Genomic DNA, 21,795 nt, shown 5'->3' on the forward strand with positions numbered 1-21,795 from the left:
CAAAGCAGCTGCCAACGCATCGTCTTCCCTCCTCTCAATGTCATCATCAGTGACTCCTTCCCTAGACCCACCACGTCCTCCTGAGGAGTCTCCTGAACTCTTTGAGCACAGTGTTGGGTACATGCTCCAGGAGGATGCCCAGTGTTTTGTGGGCTCTGATGATGACACTCAGCTAGAGGAAGGCAGTAGCGTGAGCGCAGAGAGAGGGGATGCTCAAGAAGGACAGCAATCTGGCAGTCATGTTCCACAAGCTGCAGCATACTGCCAGGTTTGCTACAGCGATGAAGAGGGAGGGGATGATGAGGGCACTGACTCCACGTGGGTGCTTGGAAGGAGAGAGGAGGAGGAGGAGGAGGAGGAGGAGGAGGCACATGTCCAACGAGGCAGGATGCCCTCCGGGGTCCAGCTTAGGGGCAGCACACCGACTGAATCACACCGCAGAGCTCCGTCTGTGTAGGGCGCTGCCTCTGCGCGTTATTCTAAAAGTTCTTTGGTGTGGGCCTTTTTTGAGACGAGTGCATCAGATCGCACCGCTGCTATTTGCAACATATGTCTCAAGCGTATCTCGCGTGGCCAAAACATCAGCCGCTTGGGCACCACATGCTTGACCAGACATATGTTGACCTGCCATGCAGCTCGTTGGCAAGCGTACCTCAAAGACCCACACCAAAGAACAAAGCGGACCTCTCCTTGCTCCTCATCAGCTGGCATCTCCAACCCCACTAGACCTTCAGTCCTCTCTGAAACCTGCTCTGAGAGGAATGAAGGTGTAGAATTAGGTGTGTCACAGCCAAGTGCTTCCGGGAACTCTGCTAGCGGTACACCCACGTCCGATTATAGCAGGCAAATGTCCCTGCCCCAGCTGCTGGACCGGCGAAAGAAGTTCACTCCCAGCCATCCACATGCTCAGCGGTTGAATGCTAGCTTGGCTAAATTGCTAGCACTTCAACTGCTGCCTTTTCAGTTGGTAGACTCGGCCCCCTTCCGTGAGTTTGTACAATATGCGGTTCCTCAGTGGCAGGTCCCCAAACGCTACTTTTTCTCACGGAAGGCGATTCCGGCTCTCTACCGGCATGTGGAAGGCAATGTCCTTGCCTCGCTGGACAGGGCGGTCAGTGGTAAGGTGCATATTACCGTTGACTCATGGTCCAGCAGGCATGGACAGGGACGTTACCTGTCTTTCACGGCCCATTGGGTCACTCTTCTGGCAGCTGGGAAGGATGCAGGACAAGGTGCAGTAGTGTTGGAGGTTGTTCCGCCACCACGCCTCCAAAATGCTACTATTGGTTGTGACACACCTCTCTCCTCCACCCCCTCCTCTTCTTCTTCCTCCATGGCCTTATCCAGTGCTCTGTCCTCAGAACCAGCGGTGCTTCGTAGGCGTTCCAGGGGCTACGCAAGTACGCAGGCAAAACGATGCCATGCCGTGCTTGTGCTGGTTTGTTTGGGGGACAGGAGCCACACTGGGGCGGATGTTTTGTCAGCTCTGCAGGGGCAGGCCGAGAGGTGGTTGACGCCACACCAGCTTAAGCCAGGAAGGGTGGTTTGTGACAATGGCACCAACCTCCTCTCCGCCCTCCGACAGGGACAACTGACCCATGTGCCCTGTGTAGCTCACGTCCTTAACCTGGTGGTGCAGCGGTTCTTGGGCAGGTACCCCGGCTTACAGGATGTCCTGAAGCAGGCCAGGAAAGTCTGTGTGCATTTCCGCCGATCATTTAATGCATGTGCTCGGCTGGCTGAGCTCCAAAAGGAGTTTAACCTGCCCAAGAACCGCCTTATATGTGACATGCCCACCAGGTGGAACTCAACGTTGGCCATGCTGCAGCGGCTGCACACGCAGCAGAGGGCCATCAATGAGTACCTGTGCGACTACGGCACCAGGACAGGGTCAGGGGAGCTCGGTTTTTTCTCACCACGCCAGTGGGTCATGATCAGGGATGCATGCACTGTCCTGTCACCGTTTGAGGAGGCCACAAGGATGGTGAGCAGTGACAGTGCATGCATCAGTGACACTGTACCTCTTGTCCACCTCTTGGAGCATACGCTGCGTGGAATAATGGACAGGGCACTTGAGGCAGAACAGAGGCAGGAACTTCCTTGCCTCTCAAGGCCCCCTTTATCCAGACAGTGTTCCTGCTGTGCCACCCATCACACAGGAAGAGGATGAGGAGGAGGAAGAGGAGGAGGAGGATGATTGTGTCAGCATGGAGGTGGAGGCTGGCACTCAGCATCAGCAGCAGCAGTCTTGTAGGGATGATTTACAGTCCCAAGAAACACGTGGACTTGTATGTGGCTGGGAGGAGGTAGCTGCGGATCATGTTGTCCTTAGTGACCCAGAGGACTACGGACCGAATGCCTCAGCTAACCTACGCTGCATGGCCTCCCTGATCCTGCAAAGCCTGCGGAAGGATCCTCGTATTCTTTGGATCAAGGAGAGGGACCATTACTGACTGGCCACTCTCCTTGATCCACGGTACAAGGGTAAGGTTGCCGACCTTATCTTGCCATCGCAGAGGGAGCAGAGGATGAGACATCTCCGGGGGGCCTTGCAGAAAGGTCTGTGCAACGCGTGCCCAGAGACTGGGAGGTTACAAACTCCTGGTCCTGGACAACGTGTTGCTGAGGCATCGGTCAGAAGGAGCGGTGGAGAAGGTGGCCGTCTGACTGATGCTTTCAGACAATTTTTTAGTCCGCAGCCCCAAGGTATGATCGGTTCCAGCACCCATCGCCAGCGTCTGATTTACATGGTGCAGGAATACCTAGGGGCAAGGTCAGACTTGGACACCTTTCCCACCGAAAATCCTCTGGCTTACTGGGTCTTGAGGATGGATCACTGGCCAGAGCTTGCACAGTATGCAATTGAGCTACTGGCCTGTCCTGCATCCAGCGTTCTTTCGGAATGCACCTTCAGTGCTGCTGGTGGCTTTGTTACCGATCACAGGGTGCGCCTGTCCACCGAATCAGTTGATCGACTGACCTTCATCAAGATGAATCAGTCTTGGATCACCCACAGCTACCAAGCACCTGAAGCTGATGTAACAGAATAATTTTTTTTGAAATATCACATCCCTTCAAGACTGCCTATGCTGATGCTGAGTGACTGTCCTGTTATGTTGATTGTCTATCCTCTTCCTCCTCTGCTGATATGTTGGAAGAACATTTCTGGTTCTGGGTGATGCCTAAGGCCCAATTTTTCTGCCCCTGTTTAACAGGGGCGTTTAAGTACAATTTTTGATGCAATGCTTTGCAGCAGGGCTAATTCCTGCAATAAAACAAGAGTATATGGCAGAGGTTGCAGTGTGGTGGCACCAGCCCCTGTGCCTAAGGCCCAATTTTTCTGCCCCTGTTTAACAGGGGCGTTTAATTACAATTTTTGATGCAATGCTTTGCAGCAGGGCTAATTCCTGCAATAAAACTAGAGTATATGGCAGAGGTTGCAGTGTGGTGGCACCAGCACCAGTGCCTAAGGCCCAATTTTCCTGCCCCTGTTTAACAGGGGCATTTAAGTACAATTTTTGATGCAATGCTTTGCAGCAGGGCTAATTCCTGCAATAAAACTAGAGTATATGGCAGAGGTTGCAGTGTGGTGGCACCAGCAGCAGTGCCTAAGGCCACATTTTTCTGCCCCTGTTTAACAGGGACATGTAATTACAATTCTTGATATAATATTTCACAGGAGGGCCCCTTCCTGTGCCCACCCAGGGTAACGGTGAGGACTTATAGTGTTGTGGCACCAGCACCACAACCACCAAAGGTCAATTTTTCTACCACTGTTCAACAATGGCATGTAATTACAATTCTTGATATAATCGTTCACAGCAGGGCGCTCCAGCGCCCACCAAGAGTCACTTTGAGGGCTTACAATGTTGTGGCAAAACCAACACCTTGTTCCGCCATTTCTGCAGAGCATATAGGGCAGGCCCCTACTTTCAAACATCCAACTTACAAACATCTCCTACTTGCAAACGGAAGGAGACAACAGCAAGTGAGATGAAAAAAGATGGACGACAAAACAAATTATACAGGGGTGATAACCCTTCCCTATGTTTTCCAAAAAGCTTAAAAATAGTTTTTTTGACTGGAGCTACACTTTAAAAATGTACCAGTTGAAAATTACAAACAGATTCAACTTAACACAACAAACCTACACAGTCCCTGTCTTGTTTGCACCGCCTGTATACTGCTGTTCTGAGTATATAGGGCCTGGGGGCTACACGCATTTCCTTTTTTTAATATGGGTACAGGGTTTCCCTTAATATGCGTACAAGACCCAAATAGGCTGGTAATGGGCAGGGAGGGCTACCCATGCCATTTTTCTCAATGATTTTCAACCATATTGCAGGAACCAGATATAACATTAAAACCGCAAGCAGTTTTAAATGGTGTTATTTCCGTTTAATGTCATTTTGTGCAGGGACTGTTCTAAACACGGGAAATACGTGGCACTTCACAGGCATACTACAGACACCCCCCAGGCACCTTATTTAAAGGAATATTTCACTTTTTTTTTTCACTTTAATCGTCATTAAAATCAGTGCTCCCGCCAAAACGGCCATTTTTAAAAACATTTTATGCATTGACCCATGTCCCCTGGGGCAGGAGCCAGGTCCCCAAACCCTTTTTAGGACAGTATCTTGCATATTAGCTGTTAAAATTAGCACTTTTAATTTAGAACGTTCGAGTCCCATAGACTTCAATGGGGTTCTAAAGTTCGTTCGAATTTGGGGTCCGTTCGAAAGTTCTGGTGCGAACCGAACCGGGGGTGTTCGGCTCATCCCTAATGGAGAAGGACTAACAGATATGTGAAATCCTGCACTATCTGCAACAAGAACAGCAAATCCAGGGCTTGGGGTCTGTTGAAACCATTACCTGTTCCGAATAGACCCTGGAGGATGATTTTTATAGAATCCCCCCATCCAAGGGCTACAAGACTATCTTTGTGGTAGTCGACCGACTATCTAAGATGGCACATTTCCTACCTATGAAGGGTACACTATCAGCCCAAGAAACTGCACAAAACTTTATGAAGGCGATTATAAGGCTTCATGGGGTTCCGGTAAATATTGTGTCTGACTAAGGGGTGCAGTTCACCTCCAGGTTCTAGAGAGCTTTTTGTGAATCCCTCGGGATTGAACTTTCATTTTCATCAGCCTATCACCCACAAAAGAATGGACAGACAGAAAGAACCAATCAAACTCTTGAGCAATATCTGCTTCTCTTTGTTTTCCCCAAATTACTGGGTTTCACTACTTTGTCGAATTCTCTTACAATAATTCTGTTCACTCAGCCACAAAGCAGTCACCATTCTTTGCCAATTATGGTTTCCATCCTTCTTTTTTGTCCAATAGAACACCAGAGTGCCCTGTACCAGTTGCTCTTGAAACAATGGATTTCTTTAATACTAACAACAAACTGTTACAGGAAACAATGGGCAAAACACAGGCCTTTAACAAGGTTTTTGATAAAAAGAGATGTGGAGAATTGATCCTAAATTCTGGTGTCCAAGTTTGGTTATCTACTACAAACCTGAAATTAGCCTGCCCTTCGAAAAAACTGGGCTCTAAGTTTGTGGGGCCATTCCTGGTGAAAAGACAGATGAACGATGTTGCTTATGAGTTAGAACTGCCAGACTCGTTCAGGATTCATCCCGTGTTACACGTAACCCTGCTGAAGCCCGCTATCCCTGATCCTTTTCCTGGGCGAAATGTTGGTCCACCTGAACCCATAATTGTCAGCAGAGAAGAAGAATTTGAAGTTAAAACAATTTTAGATTGCAGCAAGAGGAGGAATCAGGTTAGTTACCTGATGAAATGGAAAGGATATGGGCCAGAGGACAACTCATGGGAACCGGAAGGCAATATTCATGCCAAAGAGCTTATTCGGGTTTTCAAACATTTCCATCCTGCCAAACTGGCGAAGTTGGGCATCTGGAGGCTGCCCATTGGGGGGGGGGTGGACAATGTCAGGAAGGGCTTGCCAGCAACCAAGATGGTAGCCGCAGCAAACATCCTGAACTTTCAATTCCTGTTAAGAGAATGCCACAGGTGTGCCGGTGCGCACATGCACCTTGTAACAGTTCATGGCACCAAAATAGGCTATTTAAACTGGGTCAGCACCCAGACTCAATGCTGTCTGTGCTATAGTGTTCCCCATGTGTCCCTGCTAACTAGTATCTAATATCTGTTCCTGTTGTTTGACCCGGCTTGTTCCTGACATTTCGGCCTCCTGCCTGCATCTGACCCTAGCCTATCTTTGACTCTGCACCTGCCTGCTCCTTCTGCTACTTCTCTGCCAGCCCGTTACTGATCTGGCCTGTACCCTGACTCCGCTCCAGCTTCTGCATCAGTTCCTGACTTGTCCGCCTGTGTATGACCCAGCCTGCCTGTACCCGCCTTCTCTCCAGCCCTTTGGGAGCAATCATCCCACCTGTAGCTGCAACTGTTCCCAGCCTGTGGCGTTCCAGTACCAGTCTGTTCCAGCTTTCTGCTCACCACTGTTCCCGGTCTTCCGCTGTGTCTGTGTTTTCCCGCACAGTCCCACTAGGAGTTCCTGTCAGCAATCTTGCCAGGCACTCATGCAACTCTGCACTCCCACGTCTCCTGTCTGCTCTACCAGGGACATGGAGTCAGAGGTGTAAGAAAGGCCATCCTCTGCATATCAGGCTCAACCACCAGGTGTGTGACACACAGTAATCAGTGCATTTTTATAGCACGATCACTGTATAAATGTCAATGGTCCCAAAAAAGTGTCAAAAGTGTCTAATCTGCAATGTCACAGTCCTGATAAAAAATCGCTGATGGCTGCCATTACTAGTAAAAATTTAATTAATAAAAATGCCATAAATCTTTCTCCTATTTTGTAGACGCTATAACTTTTGCACAAACAAATCAATATACGCTGAAATCTGCTTCTTTTACTACTACTACTAGAAAATGAGAATTAGCACTTGCCATTATCGAGTGACACAAGATGGTCATTACACAATGATACAAATTTAGATGGAAAACAGGGGCCTACAATGAGTCAAGAGATGCTTAGCGATTGGCACTAGAAGAAGTGACAGGGTGCATTTTCTTGAATTTCTTATAATGGTAAACCATTTATTGGGACAAAGGGGAGCACTGTATAGTGAATAAAAACTTTATAATTTTATCTGACTCTTGCAGACCCCCTGAAACCCATCCATGGCCCCCAGGTTGAGAATCCCTGATCTAGGGGCTAAAATGTCATGTCATTTTCTAATATAACTCACTGAGAAAATATACATTTTGTCCACTAGATGGATCTGGTGATACAGGAATGAATCTATTCAAAAACACAATGAAATTCAGTTCAGTTTTGCATGAATGTTCCTGACATTTGTGCAATGAATGTTTTATAAATAGACCTCCCTGAGTGCCTGACATCTTGACAATCATTATAGTTTCTGTTATTGCAGTATACTGTTTTATTTAAAAATGCATTTTCTTTAATGTTGTATTTATTTATTTATTTATTTATTTTTTGAGTTTTAAATACAAAGTTCATCCATTTGTTTTGTAAAAATTTCTAAGCAAATGTTTTTGTTTTCGCAGCTACGGAATAATAAAGCTAAAGATGTTTGTCTAGATCAAGGACCACAGGAGAATCATACAGCTATAATGTACCCATGTCACGGATGGGGCCCCCAGGTTTGATATTTCACTATTTGTTTTATGGCCCACAGTTTGTCAGTTAGAGCCACATATAGGCGATTAGAAGGATTTACACAATTGAACAGTAATAGTTTTGGTTATTCTGGAATAATGAGCTTGCAGTAATTGCATTACTTTGGGGCTTGTTTATTAAATGTAAGCCTTCATAAAACCACTGAAGTGATATTTTTTTCCTGACTTTATTGGCTAATCCAACTATCAGGCATATCTACAGCAGATTAATTAGTTCTATCAAAATATTGCAATGGTAGACATACTATCTGGCCTTATTTTAAACCATCATGATGTTAGGTTTTGTAGTTTAAGAATGTTAAAATAATAGCATTTAATAAAGGAAACTATTTACCAAAGTAAATTATAATAATAGCATTTTTATGCTGAAAAAAAATATTACAATGTATGACCCTCCTTTTTTTTTTTTTTTTTTTGAAAATCCCAGCACGATGTTAGCTTGAGATTCTTAAGTATTTACTTTAGAAGTTAATTTAGTATTTAGTATTTTAGTATTTAGTATTAGAGGATTAAGTTGCGGTTAGAGGGTCAAGAGTTAGGGTTGAGTTAAAATGGTGAGATAAAGATGTTAAGTAAAGAGTTAAAGGTTCATTTTTAGGATAAGAAGTAGAATTTTATCAGTTAATTGTTAAGGTTAAGGGTTGAGGGAAAAATGAAAAACATAATTTAATCCATTTATGTATTAGCTTAACATATTAGTTTAAAATCATTAAATGATTAATTGATTAAATCACCCCAGTAAAGTAGGGGTGTTATCTGGTATGCTATATGTTATGGTTATAAATAAAATGTCACTTTCTAAATCGAGGCCTGGTAGGTAGGGCCTGGTATGCACTGGGGGGGGGGGGGGGGGGGGGGGGGGGGGGCTACACCGTTTTTTCCTTGATTTTTGAACAGCTGGGTTTTTGAAATTCCACACCATAATATTATTGAATAATTACCTACCATTGCATACATTTGAACAGTTAAAATGATGGAATAAACCAAACTGTGCATTCGCTAATCATGCTGCTGAGTAAAATATAAGTTTTCAGGAAGTGATACCATTAGTGGGATTCAAACCCATAGTTCGAACATTTGAAGGTAGGAGGGCATACAGTAGGTGCCACCAATATTGTGTTTCGGGAACGGGATCGCGCTGGTTCTCGGTGACAGGCTTCTTGAACCAGCGCGATCCTGGCACATTTTCCTATAGCAGCAAGCGTGAGAAATAGGCGACAATGTCCCCTCGCTCATAAGACCTGCATGCCTTCAGGGGCATACCAGGCCCTTAGGTCTGGTAGGGATTTTAAGGGGAACCCCCTATGCCAAAAAAACGGAGTGGGGGTCCCCCTAAAATCCATACCAGACCCTTATCCGAGCATGCAGCCTGGCCGGTCAGGAAAGGGGGTGGGGACAAGCGAGCGGCCCCGCCCCCCAGCCGTACCAGGCCGCATGCCCTCAACAGCACCTTGTCTCCATGTTGATGGAGACCTCTTCCCCTCAACCCTGGCCATTGGTTGTCGGGGTCTACGGGCGGGGGACTTATCGGAATCCGGGAGCATTAATATTTTGGTACCGACCACACTCATGTGCCATTGGCTATTGGGTAGGGATGAGACAGAACTTGCGAGGCAAAAAATTTGGGCAATCACCGTTAAAGTCTATGGGAAACATGAAAAATCAAAAATGCTCATTTTAAAGGCTTAAAAAAAAGTGTATGGGGACCTGGGTCCTGCCCCTGGGGGCATGTATCAATGAAAAAAAAGTTTTAAAAATGGCAGTTTTTTACAGGCCTAGTGAGCATAATGATTAAAGTGAAACAATAAAAATGAAATATTCCTTTAAATATCATGCATGGGGTGTCCTTAGTATGCCTGTAAAGTAGCGCATCTTTCCCATGTTTCCAACAGTACCACAGCAAAATTACATTTCAAAAGGGAAAAAAATGTCTTTTAAAACTGCTTGTGGTGGCATGCGTGGCTTCTGAACATAGCGGACGTGTGAGACCAAAGCTCCGTCCCCCGCCGTCTTCCTGGGACTCCCGCTGACTGACCTAAATCTCTGCTAGCCACGGGAGTCACCTCCTCAGTCTCCTACAGCGGCCGCGCACCCCATGGGCAAAATTGGAGACCAGAGACAGACCTACGCCACAGTCCTCCCACCTCGGGCCTCCTCCACCAAGGACAGGCCACCATCCAAAGAATTAAGAGGAAATATAGGCCAATTGGGAGAACGCATTGATACCACCCCGGAGACTAAGTTCAATGGACTAGTGCAGTATGCCCAAGTTCTGGAAGAAGACAATGCCGACATGAAGCACTCAACCAGCTTCAAGCACAACAGGAAGATCTTGAAAACAGGAAACGCAGACAGAATCTGTGGATCAGAGGTATTCCTGAAGCAGTGGAAGACAAAGTCCTACCTCCTAGGCCTGTTTAATATGGTAGCGCCTAATATCTCTGACATTGACTGGCGTTTAGACAGGGCCCACAGATCCCTCCCTCCTAAACCCCCAGCTGAATTACTTACTGTTGCTCCTCGCAACCAATCCAGGTTGGACTTTAAAGGGTCTAAGATCCAAATTTTCAGTGATCTCTCACCTATCACCCCAGCCAGACAGAAAAATGTACGCCCACTGACACTCCACCTCCAGACCCACAAAGTCATGTATCGCCTCTCTGCATCCCGTGAAGGCATACAGTATTCTCTACATGATCTCCAGGAAAGTGACAACTTTCTATGCAACCTAAGCCTACCGCCTCTCCCTGAAGAAGATCCTATGCCGCTTCCTGCTACTCCTAAACTGCCGACAGCTCCGAGTCGCATCTGGACCCCAGTGCGACAGAAGTCATCCAAATCCAACTCCTGCAAAGCGCCTCAGTGTGAAAGCAGCCAAACTATAGTGAATGTTTATTCTTCTAATTCTGGTCAGGTTAATTTCCTTACCACTATGTTTGATACTCTAGACAAATTCTCACAACCTTTTCTGGTTATTGGCAGGGACTTTAATATGACCATGAAAAATTGAGTAAGCTGCGCTAAATCATAAACCCACATAAGATTCAATGAAGTAAAAAACGTTAGACAAAATTTCAATAATAATGTGCAAAATTAGGCCTATTACCCCCAGTCCTAAAGAATAAGGGTTATAGGAAAATTGATCACAGTGAACAACGAAAAAAGAAAACAAAAAAATATAAAACAAAATAGTGAACACCCAATGTGTAATTATATAAACATTTAAATTCCAACAGAGTCCAATATAGATGAAATTAGACAATTTCTTTTTCTCTTCTACCCTGCTGACATCCAGGGTCTCCTCTGAAATCAATCCCATAACCTGGTCAGACCACTCCTTTGTGCAACTAGATATTACCCTTTCTTTCACCTCTCCCAGAACTTGTCATTGGCGTCTTAACAAGATCTTTCTCCACATCCCTGAAACTAAAGACCTTCTTTCCAAAAGCCTAACTGAATACTTTGAACTTAATGTAAATATGGTCTTGGGGCCCTCCACCCTATGGGAGCTCACAAGGCCACCTTTCGAGGACATTGCATAGCTCTCGCTTAAAAAAAGATGCAGCATTTCAACACTCCTCCATCCTGTCCACACTTTGCAAAGCTGAGAAACTCTTGCTGTCTTCCCCCATGGTGGCTGGGCTCTGAGCCATTATATTTCTGCGTAATCAACTCAGATCATTAGATATGAAACGAATTGACAAGTCTCTTGACAACTAAAACCTCATCCCCAGATTTTCTTAGGCAACCCGTCAGTACTCCCACTTATTGCCCTCTCACTATGTACAAAGTTTTTGGGGAATTCTATTGTAAATGATATAACTGCTTACAAACTGACCCTAACTACGATTTTACATAGGAGAGATTTGACTCTTTCTTTGACTCACGACATCTACCCAAACTCTCCCCCAATCATCTTTTATCTCTGAACTCTGCAATCACCCCTGAGGAACTAGCTGAGCTAGTCAAAAATCTCCCTACCCAAAAATCCCCTGGTCCAGATGGCCTGCCTTATTTAAATTATAAAACGTTCTTACCAATGTTAAGCCCACATTTGATTTTTCTTTTTATCTCCTTGCTTCAAGGTACTGAACCCCTCTCGCAATTCCTTCATGCCCATAAGCTTTGTAACAGCCAGACATGCTGGTCATAACACGAGACACACCATAGACCTCATAGATTTGGGAAACAAAACATCCCGCCTAGCCCTTATTTTGAGCCTTGACGCACAGAAAGCCTTCGATAGGCTCAGTTGGCCCTTTATGTTTTCTACACTCTTCAATTACATTTTCTACAGCCCCTTCATGGCAGCACTACATGCTCTGTATTCCCGACCTTCTTCCCAAGTCCAGCTATTGTCTTACCTATCACCTTCTTTCTCTTTGAGTAATGATACCAGGCAAGGATGTCCGCTATCCCCTCTACTTTTCATCCTCTGTCTAGAACCTCTAGCTGCAGCCATCTGCACCCACCCTGATATTTGTGGAATCTCACTGCATCATAATGAGTACAAACTGCCATTGTTTGCAGATGATATTTTACTGACTCTGACCAGACCCCACACCTCTCTCCAGAATTTACACACTTTGCTCAAAGAATTTAGTTTTCTCTCAGGTTATAAAATCAACACAAGCAAAACAGAGGCCCTACCATTACTCATTCCACACTCAGATCTTACCATTGTTCAACAAAATTATTCCTATCACTGGTGCTCGAATTCTCTTAAATGTTTAGGGATACATCTCACCCCATCATACTCTGCTCTCTATCAGGCCAATTTCTCCCCACTCTTCTGCAATATTGACCGCCTCCTGCAACAGTGGGATGCTTATCCCATCTCTCTCTTGGGTCGCATCAATGTTCTGAAGATGTCTACTCCTTTATCTGTTTGAATCCCTACCAATCCCTATCCCTATGTCACAACTCAAAGCCACTCAGAGGACATTCCTCAACCTTATCTGGCACTATAAGGCACACCGAATAATCAGCTCAGTGGTGTTCATTCCTAGGTCTAGAGATGAGTTGGGAGCCCCAGACCTTATTAAATATTATTTTGCTACTCACCTCAAATTGATTATCACTTTGCATCTGGTCGGAGATTGAAATGAGTGTCACTAGTCCGGTTTACCCCTGTTCTATGATTTGGACAAACCTAGAGACTTCTATGACTCAACTTTGAGGCCTCTGCTTAAATCCGATGCTATTCACTCTCTGCATATGGAAGAAGTTTTCCCGTCAGTTCACCCTTTCTTTGCCATGTCCACCCCTTTAGAATGTATTGTTTAATCCCGACATCACGGATAGCCTTTCTTATACCTAAATGCTCCCTTGGACACAGGCATTTTCAGCTTCAAAACCTTGTACACCCACTCACCTACACACTCTTACCTTTCAATGAACTGCAGCGTAAATATCAGATCCCTAAACAATCATTTTATTCTTATCTCCAAATGAAACATTATTTTTCCTCTACATTTTCTACTTTAACCTTGGATAAACCTACTCCATTTGAACTCTTATGTGCTCAATGTCCACACCAAGCCCATCTTATTTCAGATATCTATAGATACCTACATGAAACTCTCTCACTCACTAACACATATCATACCCACATGCAGAAATGGTCCCAGATCATTAAGACCTATCCACCCCCCTCAATGGCAGAAGATATGGGAGGCTGCTTCCAAGTCTTCAAGGTGTGTGGAGCAGGGGGAGAAGACATATAAGATACTTTTTTTTGGTATAGAACCCCAGAGATCCTACATAGATATGACCACAAAGCTCCTTGGGTGTGTTGGAGGTGCCGTGATGACATTGGCTTCCACTTTCACATTTTCTGGGCGTGCCCCATTATTCAACCATTTTGGGCTTCCATACATGCTCATTTACAGGCACTCCTTGAGATTACTCTTCCCCTGTTCCTCGATCCAGTTCTTCTAGGTCTGCCGTTCCCTGGCATCCCCAGACACACTCAAAAATTGTCTGCCTTTATTCTCTTGGCAGTAAAAAGGGTTATACCCCTGAGATGGTTGTCTTACCCCCCCCCCCCCCCCCCCACCCATGTACAGACTCTGCATATATTGGAACACCTAACCTCGATAGTCCATGATACACTTCCCCAATTTTCAAAAATGTGGGACTTGTGGGATCACTCGGAGCTCAACCCAGGTACCGTTTTATTACCCTCTGGTTATACAACACCCTCTTAAGCATATATGCTGAATTTATGCCTTTTCAGTCCTATTATTGTTCTTTTTATGATTCCATGCTGTCTCTCTCTACCCACGGGGCTTCCTGATCCCCTCAGTTTGGGCACCCTGGAGACCCCACTGGCACTAGATCCAGTGAGCAACAATTTCTTTTGCGTGAAATATTCTTGTTTGTATAGCCCACTCCCTGGGTCCTTCTTCCTCTTCCCTAACCACCCACCCTGGTCTATACAGTTAATATGTTATGCTTTTATTAGACTGGTAGCATTGTGGCATTACTTCTATGGTTTAACATATGTTATTTGCCTTTTCAATAACTGTACTTATTATGCTGTACTGTTGGTTTAGCATCCATTATATGTTTGTACTTTTGCAAAAATTTAATAAAGACACAATTAAATAAAAAAAACTGCTTGCGGCTGTAATGTATTGTCAGCTCCTGGCCATATAGATAAAATCATTGAAAAAAAACAGTGTAAGTTCCCGCCAGTACATTACCAGGCCCTTCATGTCTGGTATGGATATTAAGGGGAACCTGTGCCAAAATGTGAAAATAAATGGCATGGGGGTCCCCCAAATCCATACCAGGCCCTTATCCAAGAAGATAGGCCTGAAGGGCCTGGTATAGACATGGGGGGTAACCCCACGGCATTTTAAAAAATGTTGGCGTGGGGGGGTCATTTTGGCATGGGGGGGTCCCCTCTTAATCCATACTAGACCCAAAGTGCCTGGTATAGACTTGGGGGGGAACCCCACACCATTTTTTTAAATTTTGGTGTGGGGTCCCCTCCGAATCCATACTAGACCCGAAGGGCCTGATATAGACATGGGGGGACCCTATGCAGTTTTTTTGCGTTTTTTTTGGCTGGCATTTCTTTTAACTTTTAGTGGGGAAGCCACTAACAGCTGATGACTCATTGGTTAAGAATGCGGCGGCTGACTTCTCGGGCCCCCCCTCCCCCGGTTAGCAACCAGCTATATAGAGTGTTAAAATAGGAACGGCAAAATCCATCAAAAATCGCATCACATACGCAACAGTTGCATTTCTGGTGTGGTCCCATTGAAATCTATTACCTGCAAATCGCGTGAAAAAAGTCCCTGACCATTTCCAAAAACGCACTGGCCACAAAACGCATAGATGTGAACTAGTGCCATAGAAAACCATGTTAAATGGACTGTAGAGTGTTTCTCCAAACTGCAAAACGCACTAAAAAATGCATAGGTGTGAACCTAGGGTCAGGGCCAGTTCACACTGGAGTGATGCGAATCCAGTGTGGGTTCCCACATAGCATACAACTCACAGGCAGTTCGCACTGCCATATGCAAACTGCTGGGAATGTCAGTAGAAAGCTAAAGTTTTTAGTTTTTAGTAAAAACTGCGTACATCAATTAAGAAGACACAAGCACATAAGTGTAAATATGCAGAGGGCGCTGTCGCTATACTCAGCCATCCAGGATGGAACGCAGGTTTCCTGTAGGAAGCTGCTATCACTGTCGGTTTGGACACAGGAGGACTGTGGAGCGCAGAGCGTCACTGCTAAGCTGTTGTGTAAGCCACACCCTGACCAGTTTCGTCACCACGGACTTCAACAGAAGGTGTGGCCACAAGACGTACATGACAGACCTAAATATCCTCCACTCCGGGGGGCGTGGCCTGGAAATTCAATGCATTTTGGTTGAAATTATTCCTGGCTCATGAGAAGATGGAGCGGAGCATGGAGGAGTTCTTGGGGAGCCAGGATTTTGTTGATTCGCCTGCCATGCAGTGGGAGGCTTTCAAGGCCTATATGAGGGGATTGCTCATTTCTGAAATTAACAAAGTCAAAAAGAACTCCTCGGGGCTCAGAGAGGACCTTGAAAAACAGGCAGCTGCTCTGGAGGAGGAATATGTTAGCTCCCCATCCGACTCGGCCAGGGAGGCATGGCAGTCGGCTCAATCAGCTACAGTCAGCACTGGCGGCATTTCCTAACTGTAAGGCTCCATGGGCGGATGGGATACCCATGGAAGTGTATAAGCACTATACTGACATACTCCTCCTCCCTAGGCTCTTGGTGGTGTTTAATGCAGCCAGGGAACAGCGGGCTTTGCCCCCCTCTATGGCCACAGTTAACAGTGTCCTAATACTAAAACCAGGAAAGGATGCCTTAGAGCCAGGCTCGTACAGACCCATTTCCCTGTTACAGAGTGATATTAAACTTTTGGCCAAGATGCTGGCGATTAGCCTAAATGGGGCCATTACGAGTATTATACATCCAGATCAGGCTGGGTTTGTGCCTAATAGACCCATGGCTGTTAACTTGAGAAGGCTCTTTCTCAACATGCAATCCGCGGTGGAGAACGTGGGGCAGAGGGCCTTGCTGTCACTTGACACTATGAAGGCCTTTGATAGCGTTGAGTGGGAGTACCTTTGGGAAACCCTTGGCCGCTTTGGATTTGGTGACCGCTATATATCCTGGGTGCGCCTGCTGTACCACAACCCTCGAGCGGCCATTCGGTCCTCCGGGGCAATATCCAAAACATTTACCTTGGGAAGGGGCACGCGCCAGGGGTGCCCTCTATCACCCCTGCTCTTTGCATTAGCCATTGAGCCCCTAGCCATAAGAGTAAGAGCCAATCCCGACATAATGGGTTTTAAATATGGTGACAAACAGGAGAAAATTATGCTATATGCAGATGACACCATGATTCTGCTCGAGGATGTAGAGAATTCTTTAACAACAGCCATGGCCACGGTGGGGGAATTTGGTAGATTTTCTGGGCTCAGGATAAACTGGTCTAAGCCCCTGTACACACGGTCGGAGATTTCGACAACCAAATCCGTCGGATTTTCTCCGTCGGATTTTGTCCGTCGGATCTTGTCTGAAACTGTTGCATACACACGGTCCGACTAAGTTGTCGAAAAATCCGATCTTTCAGAACGTGATGACGTAATTTTGTTACGATCGGACTAGATTCAGGCTAGTAGCCAATAGCTTTGATGTAGGAATTTGATCTGAGCATGCGTGGCACTTGGTCCGATCAAAATTCTCTGCACATGATCGGATTACGTCCGACCGGCCCAGTTGGTCGGGTAATATTTCCAACATGTTGGAAAATTGGGTCCGACTGAAATTCGGACGGAATCAGTCCAATGCATACCACACACAGTCAGATTATCTAACGACACGGTCCGATAAGATGCATTCCGACGGATTCTCTGACTGTGTGTACGTGGCATAAGTCCTCTTTGATGCAAATAGATGGAGGGGGACGCCCCCAACATCCAATACAGTACCCACCGTGACCACACTTAAGTATCTAGGCATCCAGGTGTCCCCTAAGATCAGTGAATATGGAAAATTAAATATATCCCCAATACTGCAAAAGTTTAGAGACCGAATTAAAACGTGGAATTCGCTCTGCCTGGGTGAATTTGATAAAAATGATCCTTATGCCCCAATTGCTTGTGCTAGTGACTCTAAAGGTGTTCAGAATTGTTAATTCCCTGTTTCGTACATTAATTTGGAAAAATCGCTCACCAAGAATCAAGTTGGAACATCTCCAACGTCACACAGCTGCAGCATTTGATAGGCACAATTGCACGAGTGCGGACGGGGAGGGGGGGGGTCCGGGAATCCTCCGAACTAGTGATGCTACACACAGTAAAAAGTGCCGGCGGCTCTGGAGGCACTAGCATTCGGGAAACCTAAAAAATTTACCCAACTTATAATCTTATCCAAAAAACTTGGAACAAAATTAGATATCTACCGGGCTTGTCAGGATACACAGAATACAGCCCTATTTGGGTTAACGACAAATACCCAGAACTGACTAAATTGCAACATGGTACACTATGGAAAAGACATGGGGGGTTTACCTTAGCCAGATATTTCATGCGGGCAAATTGCTCCCGTTTGAAACCTTGCAGGGTCTATTTGGTTTACCTCAATCCATGAGATTTTACTATGTTCAATTAAAACATGCTATAATGGTCCAGGGCAGGTTGGTGGAGTGGGTCTCAAGCCCAACCCCACTGTTCAATCTCATTGCAAGAGCCACCAACACTAAGGGGTTTATATCATCGTGCTACAACATGTTACTGCAGAACTTTTTGATTAAACACCCTCTCCGGATGCTGGCCAAGTGGGAGGGGGAGGTGGGCTCACTGGACTCGCCGGATGCTGGCCAAGTGGGAGGGGGAGGTGGGCTCGCTGGACGAAGATCAATGGGAGGAGGCCCTGCAGTCAGTACCCATTTGCTCCCTAAATGCATCACATACGGTGACAACTGTATCTACTGCTAAGAGTGTACTACACCCCCCACAGACTGTTTGTCATGGGATTGCGTCCTAACCCACTGTGTACTAGATGTAAGAGAGACCATGGAGACTTGATCCACCTTCTGTGGAGGTGCCCGAAACTTCACCCCTACTGGATGGGGCTGGTGAACACCATAAACAGGGTATTTCAAGTCTCACTACCTGCTGATCCAAAACACTGTTTACTTAATGTATTGGGGGAACTGGAGTGGGAAGAATGTACAAGGGTGGCTGTCATTAGATCTCTTTTTCTGGCATGTAAGCTAATAATGACCCACTGGATCTCGGAGGATCCCCCAGCCCTTAAAGAGTGGATTAACTCAGTGGGGGAGATGATCCGGAAGGAAAAAATAATCTTCCAACATAGGGGTTGTGAACGGAAGCTCGAAAAGTTGTGGGGTCTGTGGCTGGGCAGGCTATTATAGTGACCGCGAGACGGGGGAGGCCATGTCCTTCAGGACTCAGGCAGAACTTCCTTAGGCAGATTGCAAGGTTGAAAATAAGACTATGTTGATAAGATTTGTTCATCCTGATATGCTAATGTGTGGAATCATTGGTATTGATGGTTTTGAAGTTGTACAAGTGGCTATGTAACCTCGATGTATGTTTACCCTGCACTTTCTTAATAAACCTTTTTTTGTGGATTAAAAAAAAATATCCTCCACTCCACTCGAAGCCAAGGGCCCTTCTCATAGGAGCTTACAATCTAAAATTTGTCTAAACCTTAGAGTGGATACAGCTTTACTTTCAGTGTGTAACAGGTAACATTTCATAGTACAACTACTCACCCACAACATTTTTATCTGCAAGATTCTAGAAACATACTTAACAGTCATTATTCTTAGAAAGCATTCCAACATAATATTAAAAAAAGGCACATATTCAAAATAAAACACCCTTCACCACCCCACAATCCACACACATGCATTGGTGACCATGTTCTGCTGGAAGTTGCATTTCTGTGTACATGATTAAGCAATGAGATCAAAGGGTAGAAGATCAGCAGATGCTCCCAAACCATGTTTGCATGGTCAGACAGGAACAATATACACACAACATTGACAGCGTGGCCACATAAACCCACTTTTGATGGAAAAAAGCCCTAAGTCCATAGCCATGCTCAGTGTAACAAGCAATATACAATATATTGTCCAAAATATTGCCTGCCTTTATATGCACATGGACTGTAATGGCATCCCATTCTTAGTCCGTAGGGTTCAAAATTCATTTGGCCCACCCTTTGCAGCTATAATAGCTTCAACTCTTCTGGGAAGGCTGTCCACAAGGTTTAGGAGTGTGTCTATGGGAATGTTTGACCATTCTTCCATAAGTGAATTTGTGAGGTCCGGCACTGATGTTGGATAAGAAGGCCTGGCTTACAATCTCCGCTATAATTTATCCCCATGATGTTCTGTTTTGTTGAGGTCAGGACTTAACTGTGCAGGTCAGTCAAGTTCCTACACCCCAAACTCACTTATCCATGTCTTGCTTTGTGCACTGGTCCAAATCATTTGGTGGGGGGGGGGGGGGTATGATGTGGGGTTGTTTTTCAGGGGTTGGGCTTGGCCTCTAAGTTCCAGTGAAGGGAACTCTTAAGGCATCAGCATACCAAGACATTTTGGACAATTTCATGCTCCCAACTTTGTGGGAACAGTTTGGGGATGGCTCCTTCCTGTTCCAACATGACTGCACACCAGTGCACAAAGCAAGGTCCAAAAAATTTGACTGACCTGCACAGAGTCCTGACCTCAACCAATAGAACACCTTTTGGCTGAATTAGAGCGGAGGCTGCAAGCCAAGCCTTTTCATCCAACATTAGTGCCTGTCCTCACAGATGCACTTCTGGAAGAATGGTCAAACATTACCATAGACACACTAAACCTTGTGGACAGCCTTCTTAGCCATTCCAGAAGCTGTTCTAGCTGCAAAGGGTGGTCCAAATCAAATTTTAACCCTACGGACTAAGATTGGGCTGCCATTAAAGTTCATGTGTTTGTAAAGGCAGGTGTTCCAATACTTCTGGCTAGAGAGTGTATCTGGTAAGACTTACAATGGGGGTAGAACCCTCCTACACTTTAGACATAGTTTTAGGATCTGAGACAACTTCTCTACATGAAGCAGCATGTTTGGGTTATGAACCCAGATGCTCAGGGATGTCAAGCAGAAGTTTTAACCTCTAGGTCACTGAGCTGCCACATGTGAAAGCCTCCTACACATAAATACTGCATTTCTTTGGCGATACATGTGGTGGAATTACATTACTCAAGAGTTATTCTTCTTGATATATTTTGTGATATTTGGTGGTTCTTTGTGGGTAAGTGTAAAATAGTGATATTATAGTAAAAGGTACTAGTGCGCACAACCCAGAAAATTCCTACCTACAAAATGTCACCATAAGAAAAATATATACTGGGAAGCTGCCAACATAAAACAGTGATCTCTATACAATATAAGAACATATATAATAAATAGATAAATGAGGTATAACTATGGCCTATGGGTCACCCACTCAGCGCCACCTCAATCCTACAGTGCCAGCAGCAGGTAGATGTGTTGAACTATTCAATATCATAAGTCGATGTCTCAGACATAAACAAAAAAATAATAATGTATAGATAAATAAACATATAAAATTACCAAAAATAGAGGTGAAATCAAAACATAAAATAAGACTAAGCAGCTGTTTAAGCAAATATAAATAAAGTATTACAGTAGTATAACCAGATCTAAAGTCCTCCTTGCATCAGATAAATACTAAAACAGCGCTAAAACGAAAATAAAAATAGGAAAAAAAAATAGATGGTAATGAAACCATAGGGCAATGGCAAACACCACGGCCAACAGTCTTTATGTTGGATATGTGGACAGTTCAGTTCAGAGTAAGAGTGCAATTATCCACCTTGTGAAGCACACACCCCTCTGGGGTTCAAACTCACCAGACACCACTAGAAATAAAGCCTTGTATCTGTGTCCAAACACCGCTCTGTGCTGACACCCCACTTATCCAGAAGGTTCACTGGTATAGGTACTCTGATTGTATCATAAAACACAAGGATAGATGTACATAGCGTAATCCTGTGTATTATAATGCAACATACCCATACAGCAGAAACCCCCCTTAATCCTAGCTGCTTACATTTAAAATGCAATCAACAAGCATAAAGAAATACAATAGAGGGCGCTATCACCATCTCCAGCCATCCGCAAGGAGCAGCACACTTCCAGCGGACAGCTGGAGATGGTGATAGCGCTCTCTATTGTATTTCTTTATGCTTGTTGATTGCATTTTAAAAATAATATACATATATAATAAACAGGATTACGCTATGAACATCTATCCTTGTGTTTTGTTATACAATCGGAGTACCTATACCAGTGTTTTAGTATTTATCTGATGCAAGGAGGACTTTAGCTCTGGTTATACTACTGTAATACTTTATATATAATAAATAGTATGTGGCGCTACCTCACTTCCTATCCAATATAAAATAAATATATAAATGTATTCAAATCCATAACGTGCAATGAATCATAAATGTGCAAACCTAATATCATGAAAATGTGCAAAATTTGCTCAAA

At 44.9% G+C, this 21,795-nt stretch overlaps 1 protein-coding gene across 1 annotated transcript in view; it reads left to right on the forward strand.

The window, feature by feature from the left end:
- Positions 1-21,795, forward strand: part of GALNT17 (polypeptide N-acetylgalactosaminyltransferase 17) — a 636,606-nt gene that overhangs the window by 605,700 nt on the left and 9,111 nt on the right. Inside the window, exon 9 of the mRNA XM_077482320.1 lies at positions 7,578-7,673. Coding sequence (XP_077338446.1) covers positions 7,578-7,673 — 96 coding nt within the window. The remainder of the gene's footprint in view (positions 1-7,577; positions 7,674-21,795) is intronic.

The sequence above is a fragment of the Lithobates pipiens genome, unplaced genomic scaffold, assembly GCF_037356315.1.
Source record: "Lithobates pipiens isolate NorthernLeopardFrog02 unplaced genomic scaffold, aLitPip1_a1.2 Scaffold_16, whole genome shotgun sequence".
Lineage (NCBI taxonomy): Eukaryota > Metazoa > Chordata > Amphibia > Anura > Ranidae > Lithobates > Lithobates pipiens.